Source organism: Clinocottus analis, unplaced genomic scaffold, assembly GCF_023055335.1.
Source record: "Clinocottus analis isolate CAN_PGR_092001 unplaced genomic scaffold, fCliAna1.0.p SCAF_24, whole genome shotgun sequence".
Classification (NCBI taxonomy): domain Eukaryota; kingdom Metazoa; phylum Chordata; class Actinopteri; order Perciformes; family Cottidae; genus Clinocottus; species Clinocottus analis.
Genome location: NW_027175976.1, coordinates 4,930,494 through 4,944,406, shown reverse-complemented (window position 1 = coordinate 4,944,406; position 13,913 = coordinate 4,930,494). Strand labels below are relative to the sequence as shown.

At 47.2% G+C, this 13,913-nt stretch overlaps 1 protein-coding gene across 2 annotated transcripts in view; it reads right to left on the bottom strand.

Moving 5' to 3' along the window:
* The window catches only part of appa (amyloid beta (A4) precursor protein a), a 30,537-nt gene that overhangs the window by 6,456 nt on the left and 10,168 nt on the right, over positions 1-13,913 (bottom strand). Inside the window, exons 2-12 of one of the 2 annotated variants that reach the window (XM_068590292.1) lie at positions 9,317-9,484; positions 7,426-7,555; positions 7,156-7,268; positions 6,857-7,047; positions 6,143-6,483; positions 5,042-5,209; positions 2,475-2,608; positions 1,464-1,538; positions 1,217-1,375; positions 745-873; positions 548-647 (exon numbers count right to left, since the gene is read on the bottom strand). In XM_068590292.1, the coding sequence (XP_068446393.1) occupies positions 548-647; positions 745-873; positions 1,217-1,375; positions 1,464-1,538; positions 2,475-2,608; positions 5,042-5,209; positions 6,143-6,483; positions 6,857-7,047; positions 7,156-7,268; positions 7,426-7,555; positions 9,317-9,484 (1,708 nt within the window). The remainder of the gene's footprint in view (positions 1-547; positions 648-744; positions 874-1,216; positions 1,376-1,463; positions 1,539-2,474; positions 2,609-5,041; positions 5,210-6,142; positions 6,484-6,856; positions 7,048-7,155; positions 7,269-7,425; positions 7,556-9,316; positions 9,485-13,913) is intronic. The other variant, XM_068590293.1, reaches the window with a different exon arrangement.

The following is a 13,913-nucleotide window of genomic DNA, read 5'->3' as shown; positions in this document are numbered from 1 at the left end:
AGGGACAGACGGCCTCCGAGAAATGTTTGAGAACACGATGCCGTTTCTTCTGTTTATGTTTGTCTTCGTGTGTGTTTTGCCGAGGCGGCACAGACTGTGACGGTCTCCGAGACAGAGACACAGATGGCTGCGTGACGCACGCAACTCCAATAAACCCAAAAACCAACAGAAACCTCGCGAATGCATGAGCGGGAGGGGGATGGAGGGGGGATTTATCTTCCCGGCAAACAGTTTCATTTGACTCTGAACAGAAGAATTAGGCCAAATTGCTCCAATGCCCTTATCAACACAACACATTGCATTTTTGGGAAAGCATTCAATCTCTCCCTAACATGTAGCACAATCAGGACATTGTGTCTTCTGAGTTATCTTCCTCAGGGTCAACAGTCACATTTTGTACTGTCTTGTCTCTCTGCTCTCTCAGCTGAAACCACCTTTCAACCTTTCACTTAGTTTCTACAATGAATTGGATTAGATTTTTTTACATAAGTGGATTGTTCCGGATGGAATAAAACCAGTGTCTTATTTGTCACCGCGGCAAACTCACCAACTTGGTCCTGGATGTCGTCGGCCACGCCCGGCACCTTGTAGAGAAGTCCCAGAGACTGGTTCATACGCTCCTCAATGACACGCAGGTGGGTCAGCACCTTTCATACACACAACGCACATAAGTCAATTTAAAACTGCATGCGCCTCTTCAGAACCCTCCGCTGCGTAATCTATCGAGTAAAGAGAGAACGCTACCTGAGGTCTGATCTGCGCGGCCTTCTTGGGGTCCACCATGCGGACGTGTTCAAAGTGTTTGAGGGTGTGCTGCCTGTCCTTCTGCTCCGCACGCACGTACTTCTTCAACAGGCTGAAGACGTGGCGAGGCTGCAAAAGACGATGACGGATGGTTTATATATATATATATACTTATATATATATATATGTATATATATATCCGGCGATTCAAATCATTCAGTGGCGTTCATTTCAGGTCTACTTCAGGTTACTTAAGAGAGGAAACAAGTTCAGGCTTTAAATGATTACCTTCTAGCGAGTTTACACAGCGAAACATAGAACACAAGCTTAATAATTATTCATGTACGGCAGCAGGTCAGATTCAGGGTCTCCTGAAATATCTCACTTCAAAATCACAACAGAACAAAGCCAGCGATCGACTGCATCGGCTGCAGAGAGAGGACAGCGCTGCTGAACCGTGCGTATAGCGTACCCTGGGGGGGTCCTGCTGCAGCGCCGTCAGGTAGCTCTCCAGAGCCAGGCGGCGGCGGTCATTCAGCAGAGCCTCCACCCGGGCCATGTGGGTCTCCACCAGCTGCTGTCGCTCGCTGGCCGCCTCCTGCTCCAGCGCCTCCACCTTCTCCTGGAAACGCTGCACACGTTGCGACATATAGATTTAAAAAAGGACGCGAACGGCGTTGTGCGGCTTTAATACATGGACCTGTATGCGCAAGTTTTACCTGGATGACGGCCTTTTTGTCAGCGCGGGGAAGATTCTTCGCTTCTCTCTCGGCCTCCTCCCACTCTCTCATCACCTGAGGTCAATGCAACTTGTCAACCTACTTTATCTTCACACATGTTGTGTTGCAGGTTGATTTTACACTTGAGTGAAGCATCCCGCTGATCTTTGTGGCGCGGGGTCAAAATTCTGACATTTTACACGGCTATGAAAAGATCTGGGCTACAGAGGGCAAATTCTCTTTCTGGTCAGTGGAAATAATCCTTTGTGATTGAGAACGTCTGTTTTTTAAAAAAAAAATCACATGGGGATTTACGTGCTAGGTCAAAGTACAGTGTGATGAAGACAGTAAAAGTCCCAAATCAACAGTTTCTGTTCCCTTTTTGATCAGCTTTCATCCTCTCTGACTCACCGGGTTCAACCCAGGGCTTTACCAAACGCATGACCGAAGAGTATCTGTAAGGATCAAGTCAACTGTGTGAAATCAGATGATACTGCGCCTGTAGCTACCCATGCAAAAACAAAGCTATCTGGAGCAGTGCACAAACTCTGGAGGAAAAAAGAAGGAAAACAGTGCTTTTAGAGCCACTAGCTTGTTATTGCTCGTCTGGAGCTGTGACAGTGTGACATTGCTGTAGACCATCTGGCTCTCTGCCGGAGCGCGAGCCGGTTGATTAAAGAACACAATTAAAGTTGAATTGGCTCGGTCGGATTACCCGGGAGGGGTTTAAAAAAAAACAAAAACGCACCTATTCGTTTTTTTTTTTTACTTGACACACCTTTTCTTCCTCCATTTTCAATTTTCAACCTACGTCCTCTCTCTGCAACAAAATAAATCCTCCTCTCTGTTCTCCCTGCTTAGCAACTGTTACGGATTCATGTGCTCGCAAAGACTGCTGATGAGTTTTCAGGCTCCGAAAAACATCAACAGCAAAAACATCAAATCCTCCCTCCTCATGTATTCCCTTTGCTTCCTTCCTCCCTTCATTCCTCTCCCCTCTTCAGTCAGTACCTGGGACATCCTCTCGCGGTGCTTGGCCTCCAGGCTCTCTTTGGCCTTCTGGAAGTGGGCGTGTTCGTTTTCATCAGCAGGCGTCTCCAGGTAGTGGTCCACGGCGTCGGGGGAGCTGGGCGTGGCTGTGGGTACTGCATGAAATGGAAGTAGAGGGAGATAGAGAGGAGGCAAGAGGATGAACAGACTTATTTTCTACTACACACTTTTCATTTGGATGATCTGGGGACTGGCCCCGTGTTTTGAGAAGACAAAACACGGGGCCTGAAATGGGTTAAGAGGGTTAGTGTGAGATCAGGAGACCGGCGAGATAAGACAGCAGCTGTAGCTGGAAGACAGCACCCTTCAAAAAGCAAACGAATGAGTGCTTCAGATGACCCGTAGTCTTTTGTGGAAGAGGGACAAAACCCATCTCTCACTTATGTAACTTAATTTAGAGCGTGATGCGGCTCTCATGCCAAAAACACTGACGCTGGAATTTATCCTCTGGGCTCAAAAGCACGCACTGGATTTTAGTCGACTTACCAGCAAGAAATATAAACGGACCACATAAAGCGTGAAACCCGGATTTAAATCCATGGAAAGTTGATTATCTTCCACAAGTATGCTATCAAGAGGGGCTGGTGGTACATGTGTGATTCTGTGTGTGTGTGTGTGTACGCATGCGTGAAGGTCGCACGCCATGTGAAATCGGTTATGTCTGATGAGAGCGCATGACTGCACAAGACACAAAAACAACGGAGAGATGTTATTCACTTTGACCGGAGCTGAGTGCTTTGCGCGCCTCCGTTCCTTAAAATCATTTAAAGGATCAGTTCTCCCCAAGTACGATTTCCTCACTTCCCTCGAGTGGTACCGAGCAGATAGTTTGGGTTTTCATCGCCGCGGGTTTAACGATGTCGGTCTCTGACTGTCCGCTGGATAATCCACACAACACTCTGTCAACAGTTTTTTATCGGGACTATTTCTTTGGTGGAAAGTGATGAAAATGGATCGAGGTGGGTGAACGTAAACGGGTGAACCAGCCCTTTAACCAAGGCAAGTGTGTGTGTTTGTCTGGGTTTGTGTGTTGTCGGAGGGGGAAATGAGACACTGCGGCACTTTCTCACCTCCACTACACTCAGCAGAGCAGAAATCCCACATCTAAAACACACACACACACTATCACATCTAAACACACACCGTGGATAAAATTAGATCACAATGTAGGGAGATGGAGATAACATGACTCCATTTTGCTGCAGGGCAGATTGTGCACTTCCTGACTGAGGCGAGCACACACGCACAAACCAGAGCCAAACACTTAAACCACCTTCCTCTCCCCCATCAATAACACACACACACACACACACACACACACACACACACACACACACACACACACACACACACACACACACGGTAATCCAAGATGGAGCAACTATTTGCGCTCACTTCACTTGGGAAACTGAATGATCACGTCTGGCTCATCAGCAAGTGGCGAGAAATACTTTTTCTTTTAAAGCCTTTAAAAACAAAATACCTCAAAGCCAAATATAGCAACAAGGTGTGAAAAAACATCAAACAATTGTCCTCATTTTCAGCGGCGCCGCTGAAAATCAATCATCACAATGTGATGTCGCGGCCAAGGTATGCAGGAGCGGAATGATGCATTGATGAATTTTTCCTTACTGCTACCTCTGAGACTTTCTGCTTTTTTAAAATTGCAGCAGGGTAATGTGACATCTGATTGAGCTGAGTGTAATGAATTAACCAGAACCTACATTTCCCTCATTGACAAATAATGTAAGCGAGCCAGCAACACGTCCGGGATAGAAGGGACAATGTACAGCGAGGCGAGGATTATCGCTAAATAATTCCTGCCAGGATGGTTTTTAAGCTCATAGTCAAGATAAAAAAATACGTACGTGTATTCCCATAAAACGACTAATCATAGAAAAGACAGTGGCTGCTGTAGGACAACAACAGCAAACATATGTCTGGAACATTTTAGAGCGCTGTTGAGCCTTTGAAGCAAACGGTCCATGAAAATGAATCCTCTGTATCGAAGCGCCGCAGTCGGAGCGTGAGAGCGTTTGGTTTCACGACTTCATTCTAATGGAAATCAATAAATTCAACTTATTCTGAAACGTCAAACCTCGTCACTTCTTTTTATGGCTTCAGCTTTAATATTGCTGCTATAACATGTCATGCTAACTCTGGAAACAAAGCCCGGGTCCCGCGGTCCAAAGTGAAACGTAATTGCTTCACAAACAGAAGGATACCGGGCGACAAAACTGAACCGAGTGCGACAGCGAAGGGAGCAGGCAGAGTGCGGGTTGGTGACTTTAAGAATCCACGAGGGATTAGTCTGTTTTTAGTGCACACACATTTATTTGTGACAGACACAGAGAGAAGCAGCGGGAAAAAAAAGGTTAGCCAGGAATAGAGCTGACAGTTAGAAAGGCAAGAGACCTCTGGAGCACCTGGCGCTAGAGGACAGCTCGGAAAGGCGGCGAGTAAAAAGCGAAGGGTTAGAGACAAACCGGCTGCTGGCCGAGGTTCGGCGCCGTGGGGGCGGGACTTACTGACGCTGCTGCAGACAGACAGGCAGTACTCCTCTGAGTCAAAGTTATTCCTGTTGCCTCCGCAGCCGCCGTAGATAAACTGAGCACAGCGGCCCTCCTGGTGGTCAAAGAACCAGCGGGACAGCATGGCCCGGCACGGACCGGTCTCGGCATTGGCCCAGCACACATCTTGGAGGACACACACACACACACCTCGTCATCATTCACAGAGCAAAACCACAAAAAGGCTCTTCAGCTCAGCAGACACCAAGCAAGTGTCTCGTGGTTTTGTCGAGCTGTGAGAAAAAAAATCTCAAGTATGTTTACTGATAAAATATGCCACTTAAATCCAAAGGCATGTCACTGGTTTAGATACGTGATGTCACACAGAGTAGCATGTGAAGGAAGCCAGGTTAAAATGTACAAGTATAACACTGAATTGAAGAAACAGAGCCGGAACAACCGGTTCTGACGCTAATGGATCGTAGCTAATGAAAGCTCTGAGATGATAGATGAGCAAAATAAGAAAAATGACAGCTGGGAAATTAATTGGTGAGAAACACAAAGTTCAATTGTGTTTAGCGGAGCATAAAAAATGGTGAGAGAAGCATGTTTTGTATGTTGTTCGATGAGCTTGTTCCACACTAATCTACATAAACCTGCCATCTGATTAAAAGGGATAGGGACCCTGAAACCCATCACGTTTTTCCTCGAGTGCTATTCATCCATCTAGATTGTTTTGGCGATATTGGACGTAGAGAAGTTGGTTTTCTCTCTAATATAAGAAAGAACTAGATGGCACTTGTGGTGCTCAAATTACAAAAACACATTTAAAAAAACTCAACAGCAGCATCTTCTTTCCTGAAATCATGACCCAGTTATTCAAGATGATCCACAGACCTCGCTGTGAGCCGTTTCCTGTCATAACGAGCTAACGTTCGACTGAACTACACCCGCTAACTGCAAAAAAAACCAAAACGATCTACATGAATAAATAGCACCGCGGGTAAAACTGCCTCTGTGAAGCAACTTCTCAATGACCTCCAGATGATGAAAACATAACATGAGGTCTATTTATAACCACAACTAGACACACACGCCTATGGGAGAGATGCTCCTCACCCCTGACAACCTCTTCCACAGACTCGGTGGTGGTGGTCGTGGTGGTGGTTGTCATGGCAACATTGGTGGTGGGCTCGTCGGCGTCGTCGTTGTCGTCGAGCGCGTCGACGATATCGTCGTCCTCGTCGTCTCCCTCGTCCTCCTCCTCGTCTTCCTCCACCACCTCCTCGTCCTCCTCTCCGTCTCCATCCTGGTCGTTGTCCAGCACGTCCTCTTCCTCCTCCTCCTCCTCTTCCTCGTCATTTTCCTCAGCCACCGCCTCCTCCTCTTCCTCGTCCTCCTCTACCACAGATGGTCTGGCTTCCTCTTGCTGCTCCGCTGGCTCTGGCTCCCGCACCATACTGGGAGGGAAGCAGAGATGGGGAGAAAATGGGAGAGGGGGGTAGGGAGGGAAAGGAAGAAAAATGAAGGAAAGGGAGTAAGGGGACATATGGAGAGAGCAAGAGAAAATGGGGGGAGGGAGAGGTGACAGAAGGAGAGGGATGAGGAAATAAGGGAGGCAAAGAAGAGGATGGATGTGAAGGAGGGAAGAACAAAGACTTTAAATCACAACCAACCTGCAGTTTACTTCCAAGGAGAGAAATATATCCTCATGACAAAGGTCGAAAATGAAAGTGCCAGTATCTCTGATCATCTGAGCGCTGATATATTACTCTGCTGCTGCCTGACCTCATTTATCCATGTGCATGTGTGTGTGTGTGTGTGTGTGTGTACCTGTTGTCAGAGTAATCAGTCTCGGCTCCGCCCCACCAGACATCGGAATCATCAGCGTCCTGCTCGGCGCTGTCGGTGTTGCGCTCCGCCTCAGCGGGACAGCACACAAACTCCACTCCCCGGAAACGGTCGATGCCGCACGGCAGCAGCATCCCGTAGTCGTGGAGGTTCATGGTGCGGTCTCCGCAGGACTACACGGGACGAAAAAAAAACACACATACACACGCACAGGCAAAGAATAGATCATTAACTTGCTCCCGCTCGTCGCTGCGGTAGCGATGGTGAAGGCGTGCACTCACCTCCTTGGCCACGGTGTGCCAGTGCAGGTGGCTCTCACACTGGTCCATGCGCTCCTGGTGCAGGAACTTGCACTTGTCAGGAACGAGCAGCGCGTCGCTCACAAACTCTCCCACTGCAGCAAAAAAAACAACAACGACAACATCCATATTTATATTTCATACAAAATGAGGCAGCTGCAGCTTCGCCCTGTAGTAACCAGGAGCTGCTTTGGTTTCTCCTAAACGTTCAAACACCGCTTTCTAGAAATGCCTTGTGCGCGTGGGACTCACCCAGGCAGCGGTAGGGCACCACGATGTGGATGTGACTGCGACACTGCTTGCGCCCTTTCTTGCACCAGTTCTGGATGCTGATTGGCTGGTTGGCCTCCACCACATTGGTAATCTGGAGCTCTGGGTACACCTACACACACACACACACACACACACACACACACACACACACACACAGCATTATGTTCATCGTAAATGAGACGAGGCTGAATGAGGGTATAGTTTCTTTGTACCTAAAGATTTTGGCCCAATGTTCGACTAATTTACCGCCTTCGATGCCGCACACATTCTGCTCCCTTCCTACTTCAGCAATGTGTTGTTTTTCATTATTTGTAGCATTGCAGTGTTCCCCCGGTCTCTGCTTGGCAGACTCGGCTGTGTTTACCTCCACGTTCCTCTCAGCCTATGCACGACATCTGCCTCTGCACCGTATTCTCAGTCGACGTGTCATCCCTCTCCAAAACGCTTCACCCTTCCCTTCTTTATCGCGACACCCCCCTCCTACGCCTCCGCTCCTCTCGTGCTTCTCCGAAAGCAGAGGAAAATCTTAATAATTCCATAACCTTCTTGGATTCGTGACACTCTCACATCTTCAAGTCGACTCTTCTATTCGGCCTTGGGCGTGACAACTCCAAGGTTCCCTCCGTATCTCTCCTTCTCTTTTTGATATTTGAAGTTGTGAGAACGTTGAAACAATTTGAATCCGAGGCGTATCCGGTGAGCATTTGTTTGTTATCACTGGATTTGTTATCAGTGGTTACAATGAAGGACTTATCTTCCTTTTAGTTTATCTCACATGCGTTCCTGAGAAATCTCATTATGCATCACTTCTGCTTATCAGTCAACTCCCTTTTTTCATTTTTCCCCCTGACAGTGTATTCATACAGCGATAGCCGACAGCACACTGCTGGAATATTCCTCAAAGAAATGTGGTCTTGTGGTTGGAGGTTTACTTGGGCCAAACAACAACACAGAGGTTCACTGTGTTGCATTTGTGCGTTTGGTTTGGTTAGCTTCACGCTGCCTAATTAAAAGCCATCCACAGCTTTTAAAGTAACGTCACATCGACTTAAGCAGCTTGTTTACTGAGCCGAGTTTCGGCATCGTGTCGTCCTGCCAAGTTGGGGATTTTGGTGAATAAAAACAAATCTGCTCTCAGTCTTTGTTCCCCACTCATGATGGACTTCTGTGCTCTCTTATATTCTCTCCAACAGGCAACAACAAATTCCTCCACTCGAATATCCTCAGCAGTTTGTGCTTTGGGTTCGTTGGTTCAGATTGTTAAGAGGACAGAAACTCAAGCGTGTTTTCGCTACCACCTCGGTTTGAACACACCCAAAAAATCTAGTTGTAAACCTGCTGGAAAAATAAAATTAAGATAATCAAATCTGGCTTGTTTTACGGCCACCTGCTCAATCATCGTAATTTGCTCCAAGAGACTCATTTTAATGGCAAATATGTAATTTATTCAACCACCAAAATATCCAACTAAAATGCCACGACTATAAAGGTTTATCATTCTAGGCCCACTGCGCACTCAAAATGAAATAAACACCGGGTAATTAGAGTTTAAGTATTCCATATATATCAGCATACGTGGCCAAATTAAGGAAGACGTTTTCGAGGCATGTCACGCACAATGAATTATTACAAATTGTCTGGGCGGAAATGACCTCTTTAATCTCCGCTGCGGCTGAAAGTTCACCAGCACACTATTAATGTCTGCTCAATACTATCTGACATTCACCTTTTCCACGCCCCTTTACTATAATGCATACAATACAGATTACTATCAGCTTCAAAGGGTGGATTAATATGATCATGTAATATCAGACTTAATTAATTCCACGGGGGGCGGGAAATAAACAGTTACACCACTCCCAACATTTACCTCCTGGCAGTACTGCAGGATGCCCTCCTTGGTGCTGATGCAGCTCTCGGTGCCCGAGGGGTCCGGCTCCCACTTGCCGCTCTGCACGTTGATGTGCATGTTGAGTTTGCCGCAAAACATGGCCACCTGGGGCTCTGCCAACAGACCCATAGAAACATCTGTAGGCACCTAGAGGTGGAGGGGGAAGAGACAGGCGAGAGAGAGATTTAATGAGATGTACCGGTCATGTCATCTGGAGCACTTGCGCTGAAAAATGCAAGACGGATGCAATTAAATTTCATTACTCAGATAGAGGGGGGCGGGAGAGGAGAGGAGATTAGCGTGCGAGATGAAAAGTAAGATGAGGTAAGCTGGTTTAAGATGTGAAGAGCGGGGAGTGAGAGGGACAGAGAGAGAGAGGGAGAGGAAGGAGAGACGAGGAGGAAAGCCCGAGATGAGGTGTGCAGGAACAAATTCTCCTCTCCCAAATCTATTCACATTCTTGGTTTCATTTCCGTGCTCCTATAATCTAATACTTAAACAGTGCTAGCTCATGGCGTCCGCTCATGTTTGTCATTGGGTGCCAAAAGACCTCGCTGAGAAACGCTGCGCGAACAGAGCCAAAAGAGTGATGGACATCAAAAATCAATAGCTTTGGAGGAATAAATTGCCTCAAACAACGGGCATGCAGCCATCCAATAATACACCCGCCGTTGTTTATGATGTCCACGCACAACCACACACACACACACAATCAACCTCCCTGTGCAATACCATTTATGGGAATGGTACATCTCTGTGCCCCATGCTGGTACAGTGTTTATATAACCCTGCTGTTGGTTCATTTTGGGTTTCTTTCTCTCCGTCAGTGCGGCAACACAGAGAGCTGGCTGGAGGCGAGGGGAGCGTGTGAGCGCTAACATGTGTGTGCGACCCGCCTTTTGCTTGAATGCATTCATTTTTTTTTGTTAATTTCTGTGTTGGTTTGAGCTCCTGTGTGTGTGTCATTTCTGTCTGCCTGCATAAGGAGGTTGTGTGCTCCCTGAGGAGAGGAGGTGCAGACAAACCACTGAATGTCTGCATTGTACTGGCAAATGAGCTAGAACAAAATGGGAGGGAATACGAGAGGGGGGGGGGGGTCGAAGAGAGAAGTGGAGAGAGGGAGGGCGGAGAGGGACTGTCGCTATTGTGTGCTCCCTAATCTTGTTAATGGTTTTGAAGGCCCTGGCAGGCAAACAAATGTTGTTTTGTGAGACGGATAGCATATTTTCTCCTCCAGACTTGATTCTCTCCAAACAGCCGGGGGCAGAAAGTCCTCTTCCAACACGAGAACAGCTGAGTGGGGGCCATCGATGTAGATCAATGTGAAGCTGAAAACTCAAATGTTTGGATCGATTTAGCATGTATCTGGTGGTTTTTTTTCGTGGGGGTAATAAACTTCACCAGCTTTCAATATATTGATTTTAAAGACATTGACACAATTCATACACTTGGCAGAAGAACACCAGGCAGCGTGCTCCATCTATTATTACCTAAAAATATTATGTACAGCCTCCATAAGTGAAACTGTAAGGGTTGTGACAGCTGCAATATATCAATTATAGCAACAAACACAGAATCTCTTCCGTAAATTAAGACAAACTGTCAGTAATAACTGTCAGTGAACAAATGTTCTACTTTTAAGAGCGTTGCCGCAACACTAATTAAAAAGGGTGTGAATTCATATTCGACAGTTGCTTTATTTCTAGAGTCTGACAAGCAAAGCGAGAGATGACTTAGTGGCAACGTTCATCAATCTGCTTCAATGAGCTAATGGTTCACATGTTGTCAAGTTCATTCATCCGCTACCAGTAAACACGCTTTGCTTCAGGGTTGTCGTGTATTCTAAAGAGCCGATATGATACAAGCAGACTAAATAGATATCATTTAGTTGCATCGGTACAACTAAAGGAAGCACCAAATGAAATAAAATAAGTGTACTACTGGGAGGTTGAGCCATTTGCTGCAGTCAAACGAGGGTAAAAAGATCACAGATCAGCTCACACTTCCACGGGTCGTAGATGCACCTGCAAAGTTCACCAGCATGCCGAGCGAGGGAAATCGGTAAATCCCTCCTCGGCCCCGACACATGGCAACTTAACACCGGTGGCGATCGCTGTTGACACCGGGCCATCTGCGCCTCGCCGGGTTTATTTAGAGGTTTCGCCGCTCGATTCCCACACTCCCATCTGTGAGTGAGGAGCGCTCGACGGGGAGCAGATCAAATCCCGTTCTGCTCATTACCAGTTAAACCCGAGAGGCGGAGGAGTGGGAGCGGAAAGTTTTCAAATAATCTCTTTAAAAAAAATAAAATAAAAAGTTGTGTGTGCGCGTGTGCTATCTTTTAATTAATTCACTCTCCCGGTGCCCAGTTTCATTTTGACCTTATCTGCTCATCCTCTGGCCTCTCCCTGTCGCTTATTGAAAGAGATAAACCAACTTCCTCTCTGCTCGAGGCACAGGTAGTTAAATCTGAGCCAACTGCTCGCTGACATTCAAATTCTTTGTGTCATCCTCTTTTGGCTGGCAAATCCTATCCATGCCAATCGCTCCGTCTTCTCCTTCCTGCCTCTCAGTCTGTCCATTGCTATCTCCCCAACGCTCTGTCTTCTTCTAAAGGAGGAGGAGGAGAAGGATGAGGAGGAGGGGGAAGCGGGAGGGGATCAGCCAAGCCTTCGCTGCAAGCTTATAAATCAGAGTCCCAGGATGATGGCAGAGGCAGGAGCGGGAGGAGAAAGTGAGAGGAAGAACAATAACCACAATGGCGAGAGACGGGGGGAGATCGGAGAACAGATGAATTGGACAATACGCCTTCGGGCTCGAGCAGAAGGTCAAGCGCTCTGTGAAACAGAAAGGATGAGGGGATGGAGGGCCAGCGGCTGATGGAAAATCAAAAGGCTTAAAACACGGGGAAAGATTGGTAATTCTGGTATTTTTAGTAGAAAAGAGCGAGTGCATCTCCGGTCAGTTACGCTCAGTGTCGACTGACGTCGACAACTTCGAAAAAGACCCTCAATGGCTGCAACGGCGTTGATTATATACTGTGTGCCGAAATAATCACTGCAATCACACAGGGAGAGAAGATAAGACCGGTGAGAGGAAATGGCTTGCTTTTCTTCTTCTTCTCTCTCTCTCAATGCTGGGAAGCTAGAATCTACCCTGAGCAGGCAACAGATGGACTCAGAGAAAGGCGGACTGACAAATGGCGAGACACGTCGGCGGCAGAGTGGTAGACAAAATGTTATATGATAAAAAGGAGACGCCAGGCTTCCCTCTTCTCCTTCTCTCTCTCTCTCTCTCTCTCCGTCTTTATCCGAGCTCGGCTGTGGTTCACGTTACTGCCAGTCTGCCAGCCGGTCTTCCGGCGGGGAGGGGAAGGAGCAATAATCTGGGCACTGAGGATTAGGACGGCAGCCTGGTCAGGAGAAATATCCCCCTTTGGTCTCAATCTGGCATGATAGCCATCACCGGGAACGACGGGGGAATAAGCCAGAGGAGAGGAGGCTGATGCTCTATCAGATTGACCTCGAGTCAATTAACGTCAGCAGAAACCCCGCCCCCTCCTCCCCGTCACATATTGCTTGGCGTGCTGCTTCCACCCAACACAAATTACAAGGGATGCAAATAAAGCCCTGATCCATCAAAACTGTTCTGCAGCCTCTTGCCGCGGTTATTAATCATACTAGTTGATGAAACACACGGGTCGACAAAAAAAAGTTACAGAAAAAGCTGGCAAAGCCATAACACATTGGACAACGAAGAGAATTAAAGCAAGGTATAGAGCCATGCCCATGTTTTGGTGCGCTACTTGCAAATAAATGGGTCAATATCAAGTCAGTCACGGAAAGAAAATACAGACTCAAGCCAGTGGGCTGACCCACATGGGACCACACAGCCAGGTTGTTAAAGCTCGGCATGCGATGAGGGTTTTTAAACGACACAAAGCGTTCAATGTCCTCATGATAATTTGAGGTTGAAATAGAATTAGTTTTACCCCCGAGGGAGGCTCATGAAAGGAAAACAGACACAAAAAACCCCACATAAAACAGACAAACCAACAATCTAATAATGTAATGCAATAACATACAAGTTTGCAGTATAAAGTGATTAAAGTCAGATTATTTGCGACTGCAATTTGATAGAGTGGTTCGCTGCCCCGAGGAGGTTTACGACGAGCTCGCGGTTCCGCATGAACCGTCCGCCCACGTGTGCGTGTGTGAGTTTGTTACACCCCGATTCAAATCACAGCTCCCGTCTCAGACAGGCGACCCATTTCCAGCTGGAAACCATGACCCAAAACCAGAGACACGCGCAACGTGATCTTCGCCTCATCATCGTCGGGGAGGCTGCGCGTCATGCGCTCTGCTTCGGAGGGATTACTCTGCTTTATTACGAGCCCTTTTGTATTTCACAGGTGCACTCAATTTAGGGGTTAACGAGGTGGTTTGGATCGGAGGTCAAGTGGTGAACTCGATGTGTGGACTGGCAGGAAGTGTTGACATAAAACTGTTGTGTTTTGAGCTAAAAAAGCTAAACTTTTTGTCCCTGAAGAAATCTGAGCGACGCTATCAATTCAAAC